At 35.9% G+C, this 22,307-nt stretch overlaps 4 protein-coding genes across 4 annotated transcripts; 2 read left to right on the top strand and 2 right to left on the bottom strand.

Annotated features, from left to right (window-relative positions):
• Positions 1–200: 200 nt before the first annotated feature.
• On the bottom strand, positions 201–3,211 carry LOC124532046 (TATA-box-binding protein-like). Its single transcript, XM_047106673.1, has 6 exons — positions 2,809–3,211; positions 2,387–2,733; positions 2,145–2,291; positions 736–832; positions 446–644; positions 201–364 (listed from the first exon to the last, which is right to left on the bottom strand). Exons 1-6 carry the CDS (start codon positions 2,875–2,877, stop codon positions 288–290), a joined length of 936 nt encoding a protein of 311 aa, XP_046962629.1. The 5' UTR covers positions 2,878–3,211; the 3' UTR covers positions 201–287.
• A 530-nt stretch (positions 3,212–3,741) lies between these two features.
• On the top strand, positions 3,742–8,055 carry LOC124531634 (T-complex protein 1 subunit delta). The gene is made up of 11 exons (XM_047106095.1): positions 3,742–3,983; positions 4,296–4,348; positions 4,465–4,554; positions 4,750–4,917; positions 5,126–5,267; positions 5,385–5,593; positions 5,789–5,928; positions 6,079–6,283; positions 6,368–6,650; positions 6,990–7,189; positions 7,575–8,055. Exons 1-11 carry the CDS (start codon positions 3,878–3,880, stop codon positions 7,590–7,592), a joined length of 1,614 nt encoding a protein of 537 aa, XP_046962051.1. The 5' UTR covers positions 3,742–3,877; the 3' UTR covers positions 7,593–8,055.
• LOC124531635 (mediator of RNA polymerase II transcription subunit 8) lies at positions 7,544–22,220 on the bottom strand. The gene is made up of 5 exons (XM_047106096.1): positions 21,719–22,220; positions 21,073–21,318; positions 20,815–20,911; positions 20,294–20,553; positions 7,544–8,087 (listed from the first exon to the last, which is right to left on the bottom strand). Exons 1-4 carry the CDS (start codon positions 21,881–21,883, stop codon positions 20,312–20,314), a joined length of 750 nt encoding a protein of 249 aa, XP_046962052.1. The 5' UTR covers positions 21,884–22,220; the 3' UTR covers positions 7,544–8,087; positions 20,294–20,311.
• LOC124531796 lies at positions 16,680–18,703 on the top strand. Its single transcript, XM_047106322.1, has 2 exons — positions 16,680–18,208; positions 18,657–18,703. Exons 1-2 carry the CDS (start codon positions 17,326–17,328, stop codon positions 18,701–18,703), a joined length of 930 nt encoding a protein of 309 aa, XP_046962278.1. The 5' UTR covers positions 16,680–17,325.
• Positions 22,221–22,307: the final 87 nt, after the last annotated feature.

The raw sequence follows: 22,307 nt of genomic DNA, 5'->3' as shown, positions 1-22,307 counted from the left end.
TGATATTTATTTATTTAACGTTTATAGATAATTTTAACGTTTTATATTCGAATGAATAATACATTATTTTAAAAGGTTGCAATGGTTAATGCATAAATATTTATAGGTACCTATTAGGTTTTTTTTTCAATATAAAAAGAACAAAAGAAAATTCGTATATATTTTATTCAATAATAATAAGTTATGAAACATGTAATATTATTCAATTAATTAATGTTGTTTTGAATGATCACCGTTAATTATTTTAACATTTATAATACAGAGAATAAATACAGGCGATGCATATACTAATTCTTTTTAAAACTTCTTAGTATTGGATGTATTATATCCAATGCTTCATAAATTTCATTTCTTGTTTTCCCACCTGAAATGAAAAGTAAATTAAATACTAAAAATATATCTATTAAAATAATTAGCTGGACTTCGTTTTTGTCTTAACACTTACCCGTAATAACTAATTTTCCATTAACAAATATCAGCAGAACCACCCTTGGGCGAATCATTCTATATACTAATCCAGGAAATAATTCTGGTTCGTACGATGTGAATTGTCCATGTGCTTGTTGAAGAGCCTCTAATCTTACTGGGAATCTTAAATCTGCAGTTGCGATAAAATTTTGCACTTTGAAATTAAGAAATTTAGCCTAGAAATAGAAAAATAGGTAGACATTATTAATAAAAAAAAGTACTGAATGTGAAATACACTTGTCGGATTTGACATAATTAATACTTTACCTGAAAACCAAGTTTTTGAATAATTCGGGCAAATTTTCTAGCGGCTAAATACGAATCATGTTCGTTCTTAGCTCCTGTGCAAACTATTTTTCCCGATCTGTAAAGTTATATTACCATATATCATTGTAGAATTTAAATACTGCAACCAACTACCTCGCTTAACGGTTGTAAAAACATATATCTATCACCAATTACAGAATTGACTAGGTTCTTCTTAGATTAAAGAAGATATGAAATCTGTAATAATATTTATTAGAATAAAATTTTAATTTGGTCAATTATATACATAATTATGAAAAATTGGGGATGTTCCTAAAAGCATTATTTATTAACAATTACAATATATTTTTAAATAATCAATCAGTGTCTTATCAACGAGTTGAAATCACTTAGCTTATCATTAGGTAATATTAAGTGTTTTTCGTTGCAGAATGCAATACTTATAAAAGGGCCGGCACAACTCTGCGTGACACCACCGCCTGAAGCGTCTTCACATTCATAGCTATCGTTATCACGCAATCGTATATTACGTATATAATACTAAATTACAAATTAACATTTGACCACAGCCGAAGTCTCGTTCCGACACTAATTTATTTATTCTTATTTATATATGACGTTACATTTGGCGCACAAATTAAATTGATTCTTGCATTACTATTTAGTATTTTTAGTATATCCTTAATTTTATGATGAAATTGCTCATAATTTAAGGTATAGGCAGTTATTTTTTCTTAATATTCCATTAAAAAGAACTGTTCTTTCGCCCGTGGCATGCGGGAGTGCGGTTGTTATGGGGGCGAGGGTAAATAGACTAGATGTTAGGTAAAAGGAATTAATGTCATTATTTAAAAAAAAGTTAATGAGAGGAGTCAAGTATAGTCATCAACATTGTTTCTTATAATGTATTATGTATATAAGATGAAGAAATGGAACAAGGATGCTCTGTTTATCAAAATCTCTGTTCTCTTACGTCTACAAGTATGGAGGTCTTATTTTTTAAATTTTAATAACAAAGCCTCCTAACCCATGATTGAATGGCCTTCAAGTATTATGAACTACTGGCATCAAACCAGCCTCAATTGGATTATTGGGAATTGCAGCATCTTGATCAGTTTATCAATATTTAGATAATAGATTGAAGTATAATTTTAGACTCTCACATTTAGGCAAATAATTTTATAAATTTACTTTGTAATAATTCACCATCATAGTAAAATTACAACATCACAAACTATTCCATGTCTTTGGAGTTTTAAATATATATCATAACTTTTAATTCTATTTTATATCATGCAAATATGTACAAAACATTCTTTTGAATAGTTTTGAATAAAAAATTATTGTATATTTATGTGCTTTCATAAAATTAAATATGTAATTAAAACATGCATAAAAGCAAATAATACCTGAAAACTAATGCTGTTGCACGTGGTTCTAAAATTTTCATAACTACTCCATGAAATCTTGCAGGATTGTATTCTGAAAATCTTGTCCGACAATATATATCTAATAACTTCAATTCACAACCTAAACTCACAGTTGAAACACAGTTCCTGAAAATTGTGATAAATTGTATTTATCATAATTTATAGTTATTAAAAATTACATTTATTGATTACACTGCTAGAAAAATACAATTACAACATACTGAAATTTAACACTGCTTTTTGCTTGACTAACTGCGCTTGCCATTGGAGTAATAGCAGCCATGGAGCTATGGGGGTTTGAAGACTGAACTTGAGGTGTAAATGATCGGTGTGTGGGAGTAAGTGTGACCTCCCCGGACAATTGATGATTTAACAAGCTTTGTGGGGTCGAAGTAATATTTTCTGAAACATTCTGTTGAACTGGAGTACAGGACAAAGAATCATCTGTTTGCACATTTCCTGTCCTACTCTTTATCAATGTTTGACTACTTGTAGATGCTTCATGTTTAACGGGTGGTTGTGATGTTAGACTTTTTTCTGTGATATCTCTATCCAATTCCATCATATTCTAAAAAATTCAATTTTTATTAGAATAAATCATACTTTTATATTAACAGAAACAAAATCCTGTATTATTTTATACCTCTTGATCTAGTAGACTTTCTGTAGTATTTGATTTTGATATATCACTAGTATTTTCAATGAGATCCATAGCGTAGATAAAGTTTAATTCATTTATGTAAAACTTTAAATCATCTTATAACTAATTTAAATCATAATGCACTATTATTAATTTAATTTCATCAATAAATAATTTTAGTTTAATAGAACTTAATATTTTGTCATGAATTAGCCGGATTTGGTATAATGTACTAAGGCTTCTATTCCCTAACGATGTGATTATCAATTATCGTAAAAACAGAGATAGCTTATTTTGTACAATACTCTTTTTTCAAATTTGAGTATTTGTGGCAAAGATTGTAAAAGTAAAATCATAGGTACAATGTGAACACTGAACAGTGAAGTGTCAAGTGAGTGAGCTAATGTTGCCAACACTCCAACCTTTTTGTCATTAATTCGCTATTATTTCTTGGACATTTTGTTGCGTTGTGTTGCAAGTTTTTAATTTTTTTTTTATGTAATATTAGTTTTGATACATACAATATATTACAACCATAAAACATGGTCAAACAAGAAAGTAGTTATGAATCAGTTATAATTTTCTTATTAAAATCTCTGGGATACTTTTTTCTTGGTTATCTAATGAAAATAATTTAATAAATGTTCTTATTTTAAGCATATATCAATATTTTTAGTATAATTAAATTGTAGTATTTACGTTACTATTAAATTGTAACAATCTGATACGAAATAACAGCTCGAGGAAGTCGAAATCTATAAAACAAAATGTTATCAATTACAACTTTAATGTAATCTTACAAAATTCTACTGGAGTAAAGTGTATCCTCATTTTTTAGTTTTTTATCTTGTAATTAGTTGCACTAGTTGAATATTTTACGTCTGAGGCCGAACTAGCGTAGTAGTATCAAAAAAAAAATCATGTCAATTTAATCTGTCAGATTGACGGTGTCAACTGTCAGTTAAATACTAATTTTTGTTCCCATTGACTTGAGATTGAAAATCCTAGGCGGTTTTGAATCCAAAATAATCTCAAGATTTAATCAATTAAGAAGACTATCTAAAATACTATAATGGCTCCTAAAGCTGGTGGTGATGCTGGGAAGGTTAATTCGGCCATATACAAAGACAAAAGCAAGCCAGCTGATATTCGTTTGAGCAATATAAATGCCGCTAAAGGTTAATATAATATATAACTTACATTTACCAGAATAACGTTTTGTTTCCCTTTACATTCCAAAATTGTATATAGTAGTAGATATTTAACTTACATGTATTTATATGAAGATCTTCACCGTAATGTTTATGAAAATAATGATATGTCATTCATAGCAATTTTCTGCACCTGGTGTAATTTTGTGTTTTTTTACATAAAATCTTTGTTTAATTTGAATGAAATATTTAATAACAGTAACACTCATCTTAAAATAAATGGAATGCGGCTTAAAAAAGTTTCATATTTATCCTTAAAATTATTGTGATACCTTTCAGCTGTGTCAGATGCTATTAGAACCAGCCTTGGTCCCCGTGGAATGGATAAGATGGTAATAATAAAATGCTTACAATATTTAATTTTCCTCAATTTAAATGGTTTCATATTTTTCCATTGTTTCTTAATTCCATATTGAAAAACAATCTATATAATTTGTTTTTATTGTAGATTCAAGCCGCAAATGGTGAAGTTACCATCACTAATGATGGAGCAACTATCTTAAAACAGATGAGTGTTTTACATCCAGCAGCTAAAATGGTAAATTTTGTATTTACTTAGTATTTACTGCCTACTACCACTATTAATCATGCAATAATGGCTAATTGTTATCTGAGAAATAATTGATTCTTAAGAAATGAGTATTCATGAAAATATTTTTGTATAAAACAAAAAACATTTTTAGCAATATTTATGTGCTATTACAAATTGATTTACTTTGTGTTCAAATTGTAGTTAGTTGAGCTGTCAAGGGCCCAAGATATTGAGGCCGGTGATGGTACAACATCAGTAGTTGTAATAGCAGGAGCATTACTTGATGCAGCTGAAAAACTTCTTCAAAAAGGCATCCACCCAACAGTTATATCAGATGGCTTCCAGAAGGCTTTGCAAATGGCCTTGCAGGTAATATTCTATCCGTATAATTTGTATGTTTATAATTAATTTTATGGTAAAATATGAGCATGAGTCAAAACAATCTTGATTAATATAAATAGTTTTAAAATCTAAGTATATGACTATGCTTCTAGTTATATTTTAGTTATTTCTGTAACAGCTATGATGTGATTTGTTTGATTTTTTGTTAAATGTTTTATTTTTCTTAAATAAATAGGTAGTAGAAGGAATGTCAACTTCTGTTGATTTGTCAAATGAAGATGCACTCTTGAAGGCAGCAGCAACGTCTCTTAATTCGAAAGTTGTATCCCAGCACTCTACAATTTTAGCACCAATTGCAGTTCAAGCAATCCGTGCAGGTACAATTAATAATTAATTACAATATCTTTGTTATATTTTAATACTTTATCAGGTGTCATAATCAGAATGCCATTTATATTATATAACAAATATTTATTACTGATCAACTTTTTCAGTAATGGAGCCAATTCAAGGAGGAGTGGGTGCACGTGTTGATCTGCGTGACGTTAAAGTAATTGAACGTATCGGCGGAACTGTAGAAGACACTGAGCTAATTCAGGGGTTGGTGATCCCTCACCGTGCTTCTAATGTCAATGGACCTCACCGCATTGAAAAGGCTAAAGTTGGACTTATCCAATTTTGTATCTCTCCACCTAAAACTGACGTGAGTTATTTGCAAAGTAATATTAAAATAAAAAATTAATGAATAAACATTTATGTTTTTTATAAATGTTGTTCAGGGAATATTTAGTTAAACAATGGTCTCTGTCTCATATTAAATTATGAGAAAACTAGTTTTAATATAATTTTTTATAAGTCATTAAGATATATGTTTACATTTTTATTTATGGATAAACAGATGGACCACAATGTGATTGTATCGGACTATGCTGCTATGGACCGTGTTTTGAAGGAAGAGCGTCAATATATTTTAAATATTGTAAAGCAAATAAAGAAGGCTGGTTGCAATCTACTGCTGGTACAGAAATCTATTTTAAGGTTAGTAGTCAAGATAATATAATAAATTAAATTAATTCATAAAAAAGTGTATTTCTCAAGTCATGTGATTGACAATATGTTCATTCAGTTTACTAAGTGCAACACATGTAAATTAGCAAGTATAAAAGATGTACAATGCTTATTTTGCAGGGATGCACTGAGTGACCTAGCTATTCATTTCTTGGATAAAATCAAGACAATGGTTATTAAAGATATTGAGCGTGAAGACATTGAGTTTGTTTGCAAGACCCTTGGATGCCGTCCCATTGCTTCTTTGGATCATTTTACAGCTGAAAATTTGGTAAATGTAGACCTTGTAGAAGAAGTAAACGAACCTTCTGGAAAGTACATTAAGGTAATAAAATTTACACTTTTATACAAAGAGATAATTTTTCAATGGTGATCCAAAATTTATAGTATGTTGTTATTATTGTAACAGATGACCGGTTGCTCCGGTGGTGGCCATACTGTGTCGGTGCTGGTGCGCGGCACGAGTGGTGCCGTGGTGGCAGAGGCAGCGCGTTCGCTGCACGACGCGCTGTGCGCCGTGCGCTGCGTGGCGCGTCGGCCCGCACTCGTGCCGGGCGGAGGCGCCCCCGAGGCTGCCGCCGCTGCTGAGCTCGGTCGCGCTGCTATCGCGGCACCCGGTGCCGACCACTACTGTCTCAGGGCTTACGCCGACGCGCTCGAAGTCATTCCATCTACGCTTGCCGAGAATGCAGGTTCGTTTATCGATATATAAATCAGATTTGACGACCTCCGTGGTCGAGTGGTGTGTACACCGGTTTTCATGGGTACGCCACTCTGAGGTCCCGGGTTCGATTCCCGGCCGAGTCGATGTAGACTGCCATTAGTTTTCTATGTTGTCTTGGGTCTGGTTGTTTGTGGTACCGTCGTTACTTCTGATTTCCATAACACAAGTGCTTCAGCTACTTACATTGGGATCGGAGTAATGTATGTGATGTTGTCTCATATATAAATTTATTTATAATTTATACAGGTTTGTGTGGTATCAAATACCCTGGGCTATTCTTGTATTATATGATGAACGTTACTTTCAGGTCTGAACCCTATCGAGACGGTGACGGAGCTGCGTGCAGCGCACGCAAGTGGCAACCAAAGTGGCGCCGGCGTGAACGTACGTCGCGGACGCGTGACCGACATGCGTCACGAAAATGTGCTGCAGCCACTGCACGTCACCGCGTCAGCTCTGGCCCTGGCCACAGAGACCGTGCGCGCTATCCTCAAAATTGATGATATCGTAAGTTATATGTGACTATAATAGATAAAACTTAAGGGTTGAGATTTATATTTAAAATTAAATATGTCCCCTGATATAAGTACACAAAAAAATGGTACAGATTACAGTTTCATCATCTTAAGTTTCTTATCATAGGATAAGAAACTTAAGATGATAGATTACAGTTTCATCATCTTAAGTTTCTTATCCTATTGTTATCATTATCTGTTGAATGATAATGATAGCAAAATTGATTACCTAAAAAACCATGATGCTGTAAGTTTTGGGAAATATGTCATTATGTAATAGTGAAATCCAATCAAATATAAAAATGTTTTTAATCTTCATTTATACCTAAATTTAAAATTTATAGAATGATTGTTTTATTATTTATTTTATTTTACAGGTCAATACGGTGAACTAAGGAGTACTGCATTTAAAAACTACTAAAAAAATAAAATCACAAAGTATTAACAACCAACTCATGTATTTAGTTTTTGTCTAGCCTCTCATGGTATTTGTGAAAAATGTTGCAAATTTTATAATTAATAAGTTTTCATGACTTTGTGTCAGAAATAATGGTGTTGATTTTGTTGTACATGATTTTCAGAAAATCACTTTTTAACAGAATATATGAGAGGAAAAACAAGTCACAATATTTTTAAACCTATACAATTCAGAAGTTGTGTACAAAAAAATCTGCATCATTTTTATTATATATGTTATTTCCAATATGAGTAAAAATTTTATTCATGAAATGCATAAAGAATGGCTTATTTGTTTGTTTACATTATAGTTATTGCATTAGAACTTGTATCGCTTAAGTTAAGACACGAAATAATTTTAGTTCTTAAAAAACTAATTTAAATAAAAATTACTAAGCTTTACATACATACATTTTATTTAATGATAACTATCAAAAAAAAAAAAAAAAAATCAAAATATATTTATTGTTCTCATATCAAGTACATATCTCACAGAGGCCCTGTACCCCTAAACTAGGAAAACCCGTATCTTAGGGGCCAGTGACTTCCCAATCAGTATTTTAGTTTAACAGTATTTAAATTTAATGCCAAAATAAATAGTATACAAATAAAAACAGAAGAAAAAGGAACACAAAATAAAAAAATATGTTTAACTAATGAGGTAAAGTAAATTTTACTACCTATAATTAATATATGCATGCATGCGCGCGTATGTATGTGTGTGTTTGTGTGTGTGTGTGTGTGTGTGTGTGTGTGTGTTTGTCATGTACGAAGATAGTTTTCTGTTTCTTGATAGCTTAGGCCATTAGCAAATTCCGTAGATACATCTTAAGTTTATTTCGATTTAACCGAGTAATGTCTCTTTTTTTATTTATTCTTTTGTAAAGATAAGCTCCTAAATATATATTCTGATGCTGGGCAAATTTAGTTCTTGTTTTAGTAATTTTAATGTCTGGTCGTCGACGTTGTGTGTTCATAGGTGGGATGGGAAAACATTTATGAAAGCGTATGACGGTATTTTGTATAAATAGTTGACGGACAGTAAGTACCTTGGCTATTTTATAAATCTCATTTGTTGGGAATCTTCTCGGTTTTTTTAAGATAACTTTAATGATCGTTCTCTGTGCTCTTTCTAATTTTATCATGTGGGAGGAAGCTGCACCTCCCCATATTGTTATGCAGTACAGTAGTAGAGATTGACAAAGTGTTTTATATACTTGTATGAGTAACTCTTTTTCAGCGATTTCTCGTAGGTTTTTAAACACTGGAATTAGCCTCCGAATTTTGTTTGTTAATGTTATTATTTGTTGCTTCCAATTTAAGTTTTCGTCAATGATTATTCCCAAGTACTTCATTGTTTGCACCCTGTCCAGGGTTTCGCAGGAGCAAAGACCGCCCGTACATCGGTAAGTGTGAAGTTTTATCATATATTGAGGAGGTGGTTCATTTGCTTTACTTATTTTAAGGCACATATATTTAGTTTTTAGAGTATTTATTGTTAGTAAATTATTTTCTAGGGTTTCCGTAAATTTCTTCAATCCTTCCTCTGCAAATACTTTTACTTGTTCCCATGAGGATGCATGAAATATAATAGCCGTGTCATCAGCGAATGATGATATATATCCATTCTGTAGATTCAAGTTACATAAATTGTTAATGTATATTAAGAATAGGGTTGGCCCTAGTGTACTTCCTTGTGGAATTCCGTGTGTGGTGTATTGATAGGTACTAGTGAAATCACTAACCTTAACGCTTTGCTTTCTATCCTTCAGGTCAGGCCCGCCGCTAGCTGTTTTGTCGCCCGCGTGCAATACCTATTATGCCGCCCTTTTTTTGCTGCAAAAACGCATACCACTATTCCTCCACATGAGGTGGGGTGTATACCTGCTAAAAAACCAACGTTAGCGTCCCACTCTGTCTTTTTGGAGGATGTTACGAAATGTGTATGTTTGTGCATACTACCGTGACGTCCTAACGGTAGGCTCACCTCTGCGGAGTTCCACTTCCTAGGGAGTTCCCAGGGTACAGAAACCCTTAACCCCGGGACAATTATGGCGGGAGGAGAAGACATCCATAGCGAAGACCCCTTCTACTGGTCTTCTTCGGCGAAGCGGGTCAGCAGCACTGTTCCCACGGTCCCGTAAGATAAGAGCCTTGTTACGAGCATTAAGGGAGTCCAACCAAATATGTGTATTTTCCGTCCAAGTACAGAATCAGCAAACAAATCCCATACCATTGCATCAAGGTGTGAGACGAGGGGACGTTATTTCCCCCAAATTGTTTACTAATTCAATGGAGGATATGTTCAAGACGCTGAACTGGAAAGGACGTGGCATCAACATCAATGGCACTTAAGATTTGCTGATTCTTCTATGCGTATCGGCCTACGGATGAACTTGGATAAAACCAAGGTCATGTTCAATGAACATGTTCTACCGGAACCGATTGCGATACACGGTACCGACCTCGAAGTTGTTCAAAAATATATCTTCCATGACCAGACTTTGCGATTAGGTAGAAACAACCTTGAAGACGAGGTGAATAGAAGAATTCAGCTGGGTTGGGCAGCGTTTGGAAAATTACGTCGAATCTTTACATCGTCGATCCCACAGTGCCTTAAGACGAAAGTCTTCAACCAGTGCGTCCTACCCGTCATGACAGTGAAACAGTGAAGACCGAAACGTGGAAACTCACGGCAAGGCCGGTCCACCAGTTTAAAGTCGCTCAGCGTGCTATGGCAAGGGCTATGATCGGCGTTTCTCTGCGGGATAGCATCAGAAGAAATGAGGCGATCCGCCATAGAACCAAAGTCATCGACATAGCCCACCGGATTAATAAACTGAAGTGGCAGTGGGCTGGTCATATTTGTCGCAGAACCGATAACCGTTGGGGAAAACGTGTTCTAGAGTGGAGACCGCGTCTCGGCAAACGTAGTGTGGACGTCCTCGGGCACGGTGGAGTGACGACTTACGAGAGACGGCTGGTAGGAGCTGGATGCGAGTAGCCCAAGAACGATCTCAGTGGCGTGCAATTGGAGAGGACTGGACATATCCAGCAGTGACCGGAAATGGGCTGGACTGGATTAGATTTATTTATTTACAATAAATAAAAAATACAATGCCATAGAGCGCACGCAGGCAAGGTGTTTGGTTTGCTAGGAGGTCCTCCTACGTTGGCATTGATGAGCTTTAAGCTGAGTTGGACAAAATGTTGCACGAAGCTCCATCCAGGATGAGGCCCTGACCCTTCATATGTGTCTGCACCTTAATTGCCGTCTCTTGGAGGGCGGTAGATGCTCCTCGAGGAGACCTCAGCAAGGACCGTGGATTAGGAGGCCCTCCGTATTAGTTAGAGAAACCATCAAGACCAGCATCTCGATTCGATCCACCGTGAGCGACACTCTGACTTTAGGGCCGCCATCTGAAAGGTTCGCCCCGTCACCGTGACACAACACACCCATCCCGGGCGAGGTCGGTGCCCGCAGGAGCCAGTCAAACCAACTTCAAACGCCGGACAAGTCGTCCATCGCCCCCTCCCAAAGGATCACCTGATCCTGGAGGTATGCCCCAAAGGCCTTCTGAGATAGGAAGGCAACTCGTGATATCGAAATGGTACTATGGTCTCGAAAGGAAGACGGCGAGCTTGAAGTCTAGCGAATATCTGCTGATGTTAAGTAAAAATATAAAGTATAAAACGCCAAAGTGTATAAATGTAAAATATAAAAAAGGCATGGGCCTATGAGCCCGTGAATGCCGTAAATTAAATTAAGAAAAAAAGAAAGGAAGACTATTGAAGTCGTTCGCCAAGTCTGGTGATACCGTTAGGACTACGTTCCCTTGGACCACCGCCTCCATTGTCCGGGTCTTCAGGGTGTTTTAGGGCATCGATGGTTGAATGACCCGCCCTTTTTCCCGGAAATAGCTCCCCGATCAGTCGCAGGAGATCTGGCGGTAGTTATTCCGTAAAAGGAGCGCCGTGTGTCCGGAGCTTCCCTCGCAAACCACGATAGGGGCGCCCTTTTGCTCTCTGTTTACTTAACGCCTTTTCTAACTTTTTTTTCAACTGACGATGTACAGCCCACAGGTGTACCTCTAAGTTTGTGTTGAGCATGTTGCGCCTGCCACAGCGAACGTATGCCCTCCGCGCCCGGTTTAACGGTGCCCGTAGCTCTGCTATTTCGAGCGACCACCAATATAACTTACGGCGTGATACCCTTCAAGCCGCCCTACGACAACGCCCTACTACAAGTAACCGATACCTAATCTACCAATTGATAAGGAAGCTTAAAGGGGATTCTCCTAACTTCGACAGTATTTTTTTTCATAGGATAACAGACGGACGGACTTTTAACTTTACTGAGTGCGATATTTTTCGATGCTTTGAATAATTTATTTTACTTAAGGATTTGTGGGAATTATAATAATGACTTGAATTAGGTACGTGATGTATTGCTCAATTTGCCGCCCCCTGGACGTGCCGCCCGCGTGCGGTGCACGCGTCGCACCCCCGCTTACGGCGGCCCTGCTTCAGGTAGTCCTTAAACCACTCGAGCGGAATACCTCGAATTCCCATATCCTCTAACTTTCGCAGGAGCAGAGGAATTGACACGGTATCAAATGCTTTTTTTAAGTCAAGGAATACACCTATACATTTTTCACCATTGTCCAAATAATTTGTAATCAAATTAACTAATGAATGAATCGCGTCTTCAGTAGACTTATGGGCTCGGAATCCAAATTGATTGTGAGCTAATATTTTATGCTCCTCTAAGAACTTGATTAGCCTAGTATTAACAAGTTTTTCAATAATCTTACTTAATGTTGGTAGTAGTGACACTGGTCTGTAGTTTGACATTGTTCTTTTGTCCCCATTCTTATATATAGGAATAACAACTGCTTTCTTAAAACACGTAGGAAAAATGCCGTTCGATAAACTTAGGTTACTAACATGTTCTATAGGATAACATAATACATCTTGGCCCATTTTTAATAGTTTTGTTGATATGTTGTCTTCTCCGGGGGCACAATTGTTTTTTAGATTATTTATTATATTTTTAATTTCAATGTGACTTGTAGGATACAGAACCATTGTTTTATTATTTTGGACTTTGGTTATCGAATGAATTAATTGGTCTTCAGTCTTATTTATTCTCCTTAGGATGTCTCTTGCTAGCGTAGGTCCTATGTTAGTGAAAAAAGTATTAACGTTATTTAAGGAAACTATTGGTGTCGGTGTTACGTTTAGTAACTCGTTTGCCGGTGATTTTTGCTTTGACAAATTACATATTTCCTTAATGACATCCCAGGTCGCTTTTTTGTTGACCCATTGACAGCTGAGTTTATTTTTGTAATAAGTAATTTTTAATTTCTTTGTTATTTCTTTACATGTGTTTCGGTAAGTAACATATTTAAGTTTAAGTTGATGGTCTTCCGGAAATTTTTTAGTAAGCAAATGAAGACGATCTCTCTTTTTAATACATTTTATGATTCCAGCGGTAATCCAAGGTTTCAGTGGCCTTTTTTTACGACTTAGAATTATTATTTCTGTATTTTCAATTACACTGTCATTGATAATTTTGGTTAGGATGTTTGCTGATTAATATTTGATTAATATTTAATAGGGTTTTTTCGCTTGCGTTAGCTTTGGTTGACACACGTGTTAGTGAGATATCTGTGTTATTAAAATCATTTTGTGTTGTTCTTTCAATAATTTTTTAGTGCAAATAGTTAATTTATATGGTTTCTGGGTTTTACTAACATTATTCGGTTTCGGTAAGTGTTAATTTTCTTTTATAGTTAACATATATTAGTTAGTAAGTTAAAGTAAGTAGTTTAAAAATGGATGTCGACCCTCCTCCTGAACCTCCCGATCCCGGGGGTTTGGAAACTGTTATTGACGGTTCGAAATCTTCCGCTCGGAAACGTTCTGGGGATAAATCCTCCGTTTCACCCGATTCCTCCTCTAAGAAGACTGTCACCCATCCCACTACCGCAAATCCTTCCATCCAGACTGTATATGTCAATCCCGCCTTTACTGATGGCCCTAAAAGTTACGCTAATGACGATAAGGGCCCATTCATAGTTCATGTTTCACGTGAAGTTGCTGACCCAGCCGCAGGAAACTCAATTCGTGCAATCAAATTCGGTCAATTCTTGCATAAACATAAAATTGGCTCCATTGTTAATGATGGGGTAAAAAATGTTGGCCGGAACAGAATAGAGGTACAATTTTCTACAGCTCAATCAGCGAATAACTTTTTAAACAACCCTATCTTGGAACTTTGTAAGTACAAAGCAACATTACCAACTTACAATGTTACCAGAATGGGTCTTGTGAAGGGTGTACCGGTTGATTGGTCTATGGAGGACCTTTTAGAGTCTGTCGAGCTTCCTCATGGTTGTGGTGAAATCATGAAACTGAGACGATTGAATCGAAAAAATGTCAATGAAGGAGTTGTGACCTGGATCCCAACTCAGTCTGTAGTTATAACTTTTAAGGGCCAAATCCTGCCTAATAAAATTTATTCCTATCATACCTCCCTCCCGGTTGAAACCTACAATCTTCCTACCATCATTTGCTTGAACTGTTGTCGTTATGGCCACATCAAGACACAGTGTAGATCCTCACCCAGATGTTTTAAATGCTCAAAATCTCATACAGGTGACTTGTGTGAGGTTAATAAGGAAAACTCTACATGCCTTCACTGTTCTGGTAAACACTTTGCCACTGATAAAGATTGTCCAGAGTACTCACGGCAGCAATCAATAAAAATTGTAATGTCGCAGGATAACATCTCTTACATGGAGGCAGCCTCTCGCTTCCCAAACGTCCGCAGATCCTACGCTGAGATTGCAAAAGAGATGTTCTCCCCTCCTGTGTACACTCCGCCAAGCCCTAGTTATCCCTCTAGCCTTCAATCTAAATCCACCCCTCCTCCTAATAGATCATATAAACAGACCGTCTTCCGTTCTCCTCCCCCTAGAGTTCCTCTAGGAAAGGGGTATGATAAACATGCCCACCAAGCTATAGTTGGTAATTGCTCCTCCTCGTCTCCAAATGGTTGTGCTCTGTATGTTGGTAACCCCTCCCCTCCTAATAACAATCCCAACTTACTAGAATTATTAATTAAAACTCTCCTCAGCATCCTAAGTACATGTAATGAAATTCCTCTACCGTCCAACGTTGCCAACGATTTAACTCAACTCTTTAATATATTTAAAAATGGCCCCAATCAGATTCCTTCAATGGAACTGTAAGAGTGTCCGTCATAAGAAACCTGACCTCCTCTCTCTTATTAATTCTCATAAACCTGTCATTGTTGCCCTCTCTGAGACATGGTTGATCCCCGGTTCCCGTTTTCGGATCCCGGGTTTTTCCTGTTTTAGGGATGACAGAAATGACGGGTATGCAGGTTGTGCCATCCTGATCAGGCACTCTGTCCCCTTTTCCCAAATTCCTCTTCCTCCTTTTAGCCAGCATATCAATGCCGTGGCTATAAAGGCCTTCAATATTTCTTTTTTATCACTTTACATTCCTCATCCTAATCCTTCTCTTGCTCCTGAATTACTCTCCATTTTCTCTGCCCTTCCATGCCCCATTCTTGTTATGGGAGATTTTAACTCCCACCATACATTATGGGGCTCCTATTACTGTGATGGATTTGCTCCCTTGTTGGTGGACATTGCTGAGGATGTAAATTTATGCATTCTTAACGATGGCTCGCCGACTCGTAGAGTTTACCCAAATCAGAATCCTCGTTCCGCTGTTGATCTAACCCTATCATCTCCCTCCCTATCCTCACAAATCTCTTGGAATATCCTCCCATCATCATTTGGAAGTGACCATTTCCCTATCCTTCTTTCACTTAATAACAGATCCTTCACACTCATCAAATCATGCCCACTCTTAAAATATAGACTCAACAACGCTAATTGGTTAGCATTCGCTAACTCGGTTGATGCCATGTTGGACTTTCTCCCTGATTTTGTGAATGATGAGAATGTCGTTGCCTGCTACGAACTTTTTCTTAATGCGATCAAGTCCTCTGCTGATGCCCATTTTTCTATAAAAAATACAAATAAAAAGACTTTGCTTTCCCCTCCTTGGTGGGATGAGGAATGTAAGGTCATGGTCCAACAGAGATCTGAAGCCGAAGAGTCATACACAGTCTCTATGACTCCACAAAATTTCATCAAATATCAGCGTATTGATGCCAAAATTAAAAGACTGTTTTCAAAAAAGAAAAAGCAGGGTTGGACCAACTTCTGTGAATCCCTCAGTCCCCGGTCTCCACCTCAAACAGTTTGGACAAATCTTAAGAAATTTCGTCGTTCCCTCAACTCAGAAAATCCAAATGCCAATAATCCCTCCATATGGCTTAATGATTTTGCTGCTAAGCTTGCACCCCCCTTTGTCCCAGACAAGGATAGCTTTTTAATGTTGCAACCAACATCCGCATTAGAAGATATGGATAGCCCCTTTACTCTCGCAGAACTCCATACAGCCCTAAAGGGACTTAAGGACTCGTCGCCAGGGGAAGATGGCGTGCCCTACTCTTTCATAATTAACCTTAGTGATAAAGCTAAATGCGTCTATTTGAATTTAATTAATGCTTTTTTCTCAGCAGGAATCGTCCCGGAATCTTGGAAGTCCCAAATTATTATCCCCATCCTCAAACCAGGAAAATGCCCTTTGGACCCAAGTTCTTATAGACCCATTGCTTTATCATCTACATTAGTAAAAGTAACTGAACATCTCCTGAAAAACCGCTTGGAATGGATAATGGAAAGCAGGAATATTCTCTCGCCCTCTCAATTTGGCTTTCGAAAGGGTTTGAGCACTCTTGATAGTCTCAGCATTCTTACGACAGACATTCGAATAGCCTTTTCTAACGGAGAGTACCTTGTGGGTGTTTTTCTAGATATTACTTCTGCATATGATAATGTTCTTCTTCCGGTACTCAGGCAAAAACTGCAACAGCTGAGTATCCCTCCGAGGATGACTCATTTCATATGTAATCTGCTTTTTTGCAGATCAATTTCTGTTAAATACCAAAATTGTATTCTGCCCCCCCGATTAGTCTGGAAAGGTCTCCCGCAAGGCTCAGTCCTCAGCCCTCTGCTTTATAGCATTTATACTCACGATCTCGAGCTGTCTGTTAATAACTTTTGTAACATTCTTCAATATGCTGATGACATTGTATTATATCTTAGATCTCCTTCAGTCCAAAACTTAACATTGCAATTAAACTCTGCTTTGCATTATCTTGACCTATGGCTCTCTGACCATGGCTTATCTTTATCAGTAGATAAGACTCAGGCAGTTGCTTTTACACGAAAAAGGTTAATCCCCGTCTTTGATCTGTTTTGTGGGGATCAGCGTATCAACTTTGTCAATAAGGCGAAATTCTTAGGCATCATACTCGATAACAAGCTGAACGGAATTTGTCACTCTGAGCATATTATCAAAAAGTGTGAAAAAGGCATTAACGTCCTCAGAGCAGTCTCAGGTGTCTGGTGGGGAGCTCACCCCTATTCTCTCAAACTACTGTACAATGCAATAGTTCGTAGTCATTTGGACTATGGACTATTTGTTTTAGACCCATTTAATAAATCTGCATCCGATAAACTCAATAAAATCCAACATAAATGCCTTAGAATAATTATAGGAGCTATGAAGTCTTCTCCTACTAACGCCCTGCAAGTTGAATGTGTTGATCCTCCACTTCAACTGAGAAGACAATTTTTATGCGACCGCTTTGTGGTAAAATCATTACAGCTGTCCTCTCACCCTCTCTGGTCCCGTTTAAACATACTGTCCCAACTATGCGATCGCCCTAATAGTAAATCCTTGCTATTAGACAGTTTTTTAAAATTTACAAAACTCCCTCATCCTATATTAAGATTCAATCTTAATCCTCTTTTTTCCACTCCATTTAGAGCTCTTGTCTATAATCCTCCAATTGTCACAGACCTTGGTCTAATCAAAGGAGCCCCTGATACAAATGTTAAGTTTCAAAGAATTTTTCATCAAAACTGGTCAAACCACCTCCAGATATTTACTGATTCCTCTAAAATATCCCCTGATAGCTGTGTCGGTTCAGCCTGTTGGATACCTAAATTCAAAATTATCCTCCAATTTAAATCCCCTCCTGAAACATCAATTTTTTCTGGTGAAGCGATTGCTATTCTGGAAGCAATCCTATTTGCCCATTCACATGACTTAAGACAGACTGTAATTCTGACAGACTCTTTGAGCTGCCTGCTCGCAATTAGGGAAAATCCGTTTCGTAGCAGGCGAAGATTTTTTATCATTCTTAAGATCAGGGAAGCTTTGCTTGCCTGCCATCAAAAAGGGTTGGAAATATTACTAGTCTGGATTCCAAGCCACTCTGGTATAACAGGCAATGACACTGCAGACTCGTTCGCTAGATCTGCTATATCATCTGGTCTAACTAAGCATTTTAATAATTCTACTCAGGACTTGTGTGCTCTAGCGAAAACTCACCTTGATAAATCCTGGAACTCTCTTTGGAAAGCATCATCAAAATCGAAGGGTAAATTTTATGCTTCTCTCCAACCAGACATTCCAAGGCGACCTTGGTTTTCTCTTCACAGGCAAGCTAATCGTTGGGTCACCACAACTATCTCTCGTATTCGCCTTGGTCATGCATGTACTCCCATACATCTGCGTAAAATTAAAGTTAGAGATCACTCTTTGTGTGAATGTGGTCTAGACGAAGGTTCCTTATCCCATATATTGTTCTCCTGCCCCAATCTCATTCATCCTATATATGACGTTCTCCCTCCTAAAGTCCCTCGCCCTATTAACGTTGAATGTTTGTTAATGTTTGTGTTTAGTCCATTTTGTAAATTTCTATGTAAATATATTGAACGTAATAAGATTAAGTTGTAAATTATTTTGTGATTGTTGTTATGCATTTTAATAGTAGTTGCCTTATTTTATTTACTTTTTATGTAATTATTATTGTTGTGTTGTTTTAGGTTATGGGTCTCCAATTTGTCTAGTGCTATTATGCCTTCAAAATTAATTTGAGCATGTAATCTCGACCGAACCGATCAATCTCCATCGTGTCTTCTCCATCGCACGTGACATTGGCGAAATAATCTGTGCCTCTTTGGCACAAATAAAAGCCACAAAAAAAAAAAAAAAAAAAAAAAAAAGGATGTTTGCTGCTTTATTCACATCAGCAATATTAAAAAAATCTGACCAATCATGTGCCTGTAACGATTTTATAAAGTCTTCATATTTAACTTTAGTAATTTTATATGAACCTGTCGTAACTTTCCTTTGGACTGGTGAACCTGCTATTGACAAAAATATGGGTAGATGATCTGTAATATCTGCATTGATGACATAGCACTTTGATTTTGCTAGTAATTTGCACATAAAATGGTCGAGGCATGTCTTGTTATGTGTTGGAACTTCTATTGCCGTCACTAGTCCGTGTGATGCCAGAATATTTAGATACTCCGATGCTATACTATTGTTAAGATTAAGGGTATTAATATTAATATCTCCCGTTAAAACTATATTTCTAGTGCGCACTGTGGTAAGAATATTATCTAATGATTCTAGAAAGGGTGTTATATTTTTAAAGCAGTATGGTCTATACATACCTAAGACAGTCATATTACCGATTTTCGCGGCCAATCCATTGGCTTCTTTTAGATCTAACTCGTGAACATGTGATTTTATATCTGATTTTATATACATAACAACACCATCGTTTTGGTTAAAGCTGTGTTTTGTAAAGAACATGTCATAACCATCTATAAGTGGGGGTACGGAAAATTCATTGCACCAACATTCCGATAACACTATGACATCTGGATGTATCTTAAGTTGGGAGATATGTATAAGCAGGTCATCTATATTTTTATTTAAGCTTCTAATGTTAAAAGATAATATATTGAAACTTTTTGTGTCCGCATACTCAATCTCTGTTAATTTATTTATCACTTGACAGGGGATTTTACAGGATTCCTCTATTTCATCATGCAAAGACTGAGGGTTGAATGGTTGCTTGTAAAAAATGGTAGGTATCTCTCCTGATTGGCAATTTTATAAATTGATAATATTTCATGTAGGTAGTTAGTGTCAATAGTGACTACGTCTGGATACATTTTAGAGCTTAAGATGTTAATAACAGGGTGATAAAGATAAATATTCTTACATTGTATGTGAAATTTTGCAGATTTATTTTTATAGATAGAGGTACGTGCTATGGAAGTCAGCCTGAGAGTCTGGAATTTTGTATACGTGTATGATTGTGAGTTAATGTTAATTTGTGTGCAGGTGGTGTAACTAGTAGTAAAATAGAATAAAGTTGTAATATAATTTGTATTTTCATTCTTATAGAAGCATGCATATATTTTTAAACTAATTATTAATATACACTTTAAATAGTTCGTTTTTTTACCTATTGATAGTCATTGTTTTTCAATATGATTTATATCCTCTTCACAGGTTATTTGAATTGCCGGTTCGTTATCTTTTTTACGTATAAATATCTTTCCATTTGATATCCAACAATATTTGTAGTTGTTGTCATGTGAAAAAGTACGAGCACAGTAGTAAAGTCTCCTAGCTTTTGGTGTGAGATTTATATATTTTATCATTTTCATATTTCCATGAGTTACCGTTGATATGGATGAATTTGGTTTGCAGCCTTTATATTGGTCTTAATTGCCGAAGGTGCTTTTGGCATTGTAGGAGTTGCAGGACCCATCTGAGGAGTTGGGCCTCTAGCTTGACCCATTCCTGGTGTTCCAACACCAGGTGGTCCAATAGGTTGCATTCCTGGTCGAAGACCTTTACCAGTTCCTACGGCTGTTACTAAAGCGTGGGTGTCAGCTATGCTATGTGTTGGTTGTATACCTGAAATAAAATAAATAGAATATAACAATCCATTAAATTTTATACAAAACTTCTTTCCAATGAAATATATATAAAAATAAAACAGGTTCTTTTAAATTTACTGTCACTTTTTAAATCAAAAAAAGAATACTAATAAACTAAGCTACTCAAGATATGTTTTCCCTCTGCTTATAGTGCTAAGACTAATAATATTTTATCACAAGATTCTTTTAAAGTTTAAAGCAAATTCATTTCTGAATTATTTATACATATTAAATCTACCTGCAGATCTCATTGATTCTCCTTCCCAGTCTTCACGACCTTTAGATATAATTTCCCATACATGGCTTACGACTTTTGTAAACTGGGCTACTTGTTTCTGTAAAAAGACATTGACATTTAGATGTAAACCAATATACAATGAACAGAAATATAAAGTAGGTTGCTCTTTTTTAGCCTTTTTAAATCAAATAGGATAAAATTTGCTTGGTTTCTAAAGTTTAAAAAAAGCATTTCAATTTGCAAATTAGTACACAGTACCTGAGCAGTGTCATAGCTTAATGTGCTAGCTTTGTGGTTTAGCTGTTGTAGCCTTTGCTCTGCTTGTGGCTCAGGCTTTGTACGTAGCAGATCTGGGACTAGGTCATGAGTACAAGCTGGCACTCTCCCTTCTGACAGCCTTGCTAGCTCCTCATCACGCTCACATCCCAATTGTAAAGGCAACACTACAACTGATCTTAATGATGGAGCTAATTCATTTTGAAGTATTTTGCTTAAGCCAGTCAACTGAAAATATGAAAAACACTTGAATTTTTGATAAAAATTATTTAATGATTATAATAAAATTATTGTTAATGTGATATGTCATTTGTTTAAAAACTGAATATTAAGCTTTTGGGTGAGGCACAAAATATAACATAAAAAAGTTTGTGATATAATTACACAGATTTACATCTCATAATTGATAGTTTACACATATATGATGAAAAAATATTTGAATTAGTATCTAATGAGCAGCAGTAGTGTACTTTATCAGTAAAGTTGTATCTAGATCTATTATTGTTGCATACCAAATAGAAGCTGAGGGATCATAGCTAATTTAGTTATAGCCCACAAAATCTGATGTATATTTTATAAAGATGGACATTTCTAGTTTTCATAGTATAAAATCAGGTAATATACTTACGTGGCCAGACAATATAGCGTAATTATCAAGAAACGTAGGCCAATTTATTGTTTCATATTCAGTTTCCAATTTTGCTATCAATCCTTGTATAGCAGATTTAAGATCATTCACTCTATTTAAAATTGCATGTAATGTAGCTTCCAATTGTTTCTCTTCACGCTGCATGGTTGTATCAAGTTTTATAAGCTTTAATTATAAATACCCTTTTAATTTAGCATTTGATAACAGTTTGGAAGTGTAAACACTTATATATAGAAGTGTGTATAGACAATTTTATTTTTCACTTTTGCTTTGTTATCTTAATGCCAATTTATCTGTGTTTGCGTTAACAATAAATAATATTTATTATCTTTTTTCTATTAGTATTGCGTATATACTTATATAAGCACTATTTAAGCACAATATATGAAAAGTGTATTCTCCACTTTGTTGCATTTAGAAAACTGTCAGGCTGTCAGTCAGTCCTAGTCTGACGTTTGCAAGTTATCACCTAAACAGACGATATGAAAAAAATCTTTCCTTGGATTAAATCAATATTAGATTTTTTAGCCGCACATAATTAGATCTATGGTATCATTCATAAAAGTTC

The sequence above is a fragment of the Vanessa cardui genome, chromosome 8 (assembly GCF_905220365.1).
Source record: "Vanessa cardui chromosome 8, ilVanCard2.1, whole genome shotgun sequence".
Lineage (NCBI taxonomy): Eukaryota > Metazoa > Arthropoda > Insecta > Lepidoptera > Nymphalidae > Vanessa > Vanessa cardui.
The sequence above is the reverse complement of the archived record's forward strand: the minus strand, read 5'-3'. Positions and strand labels throughout refer to the sequence as shown.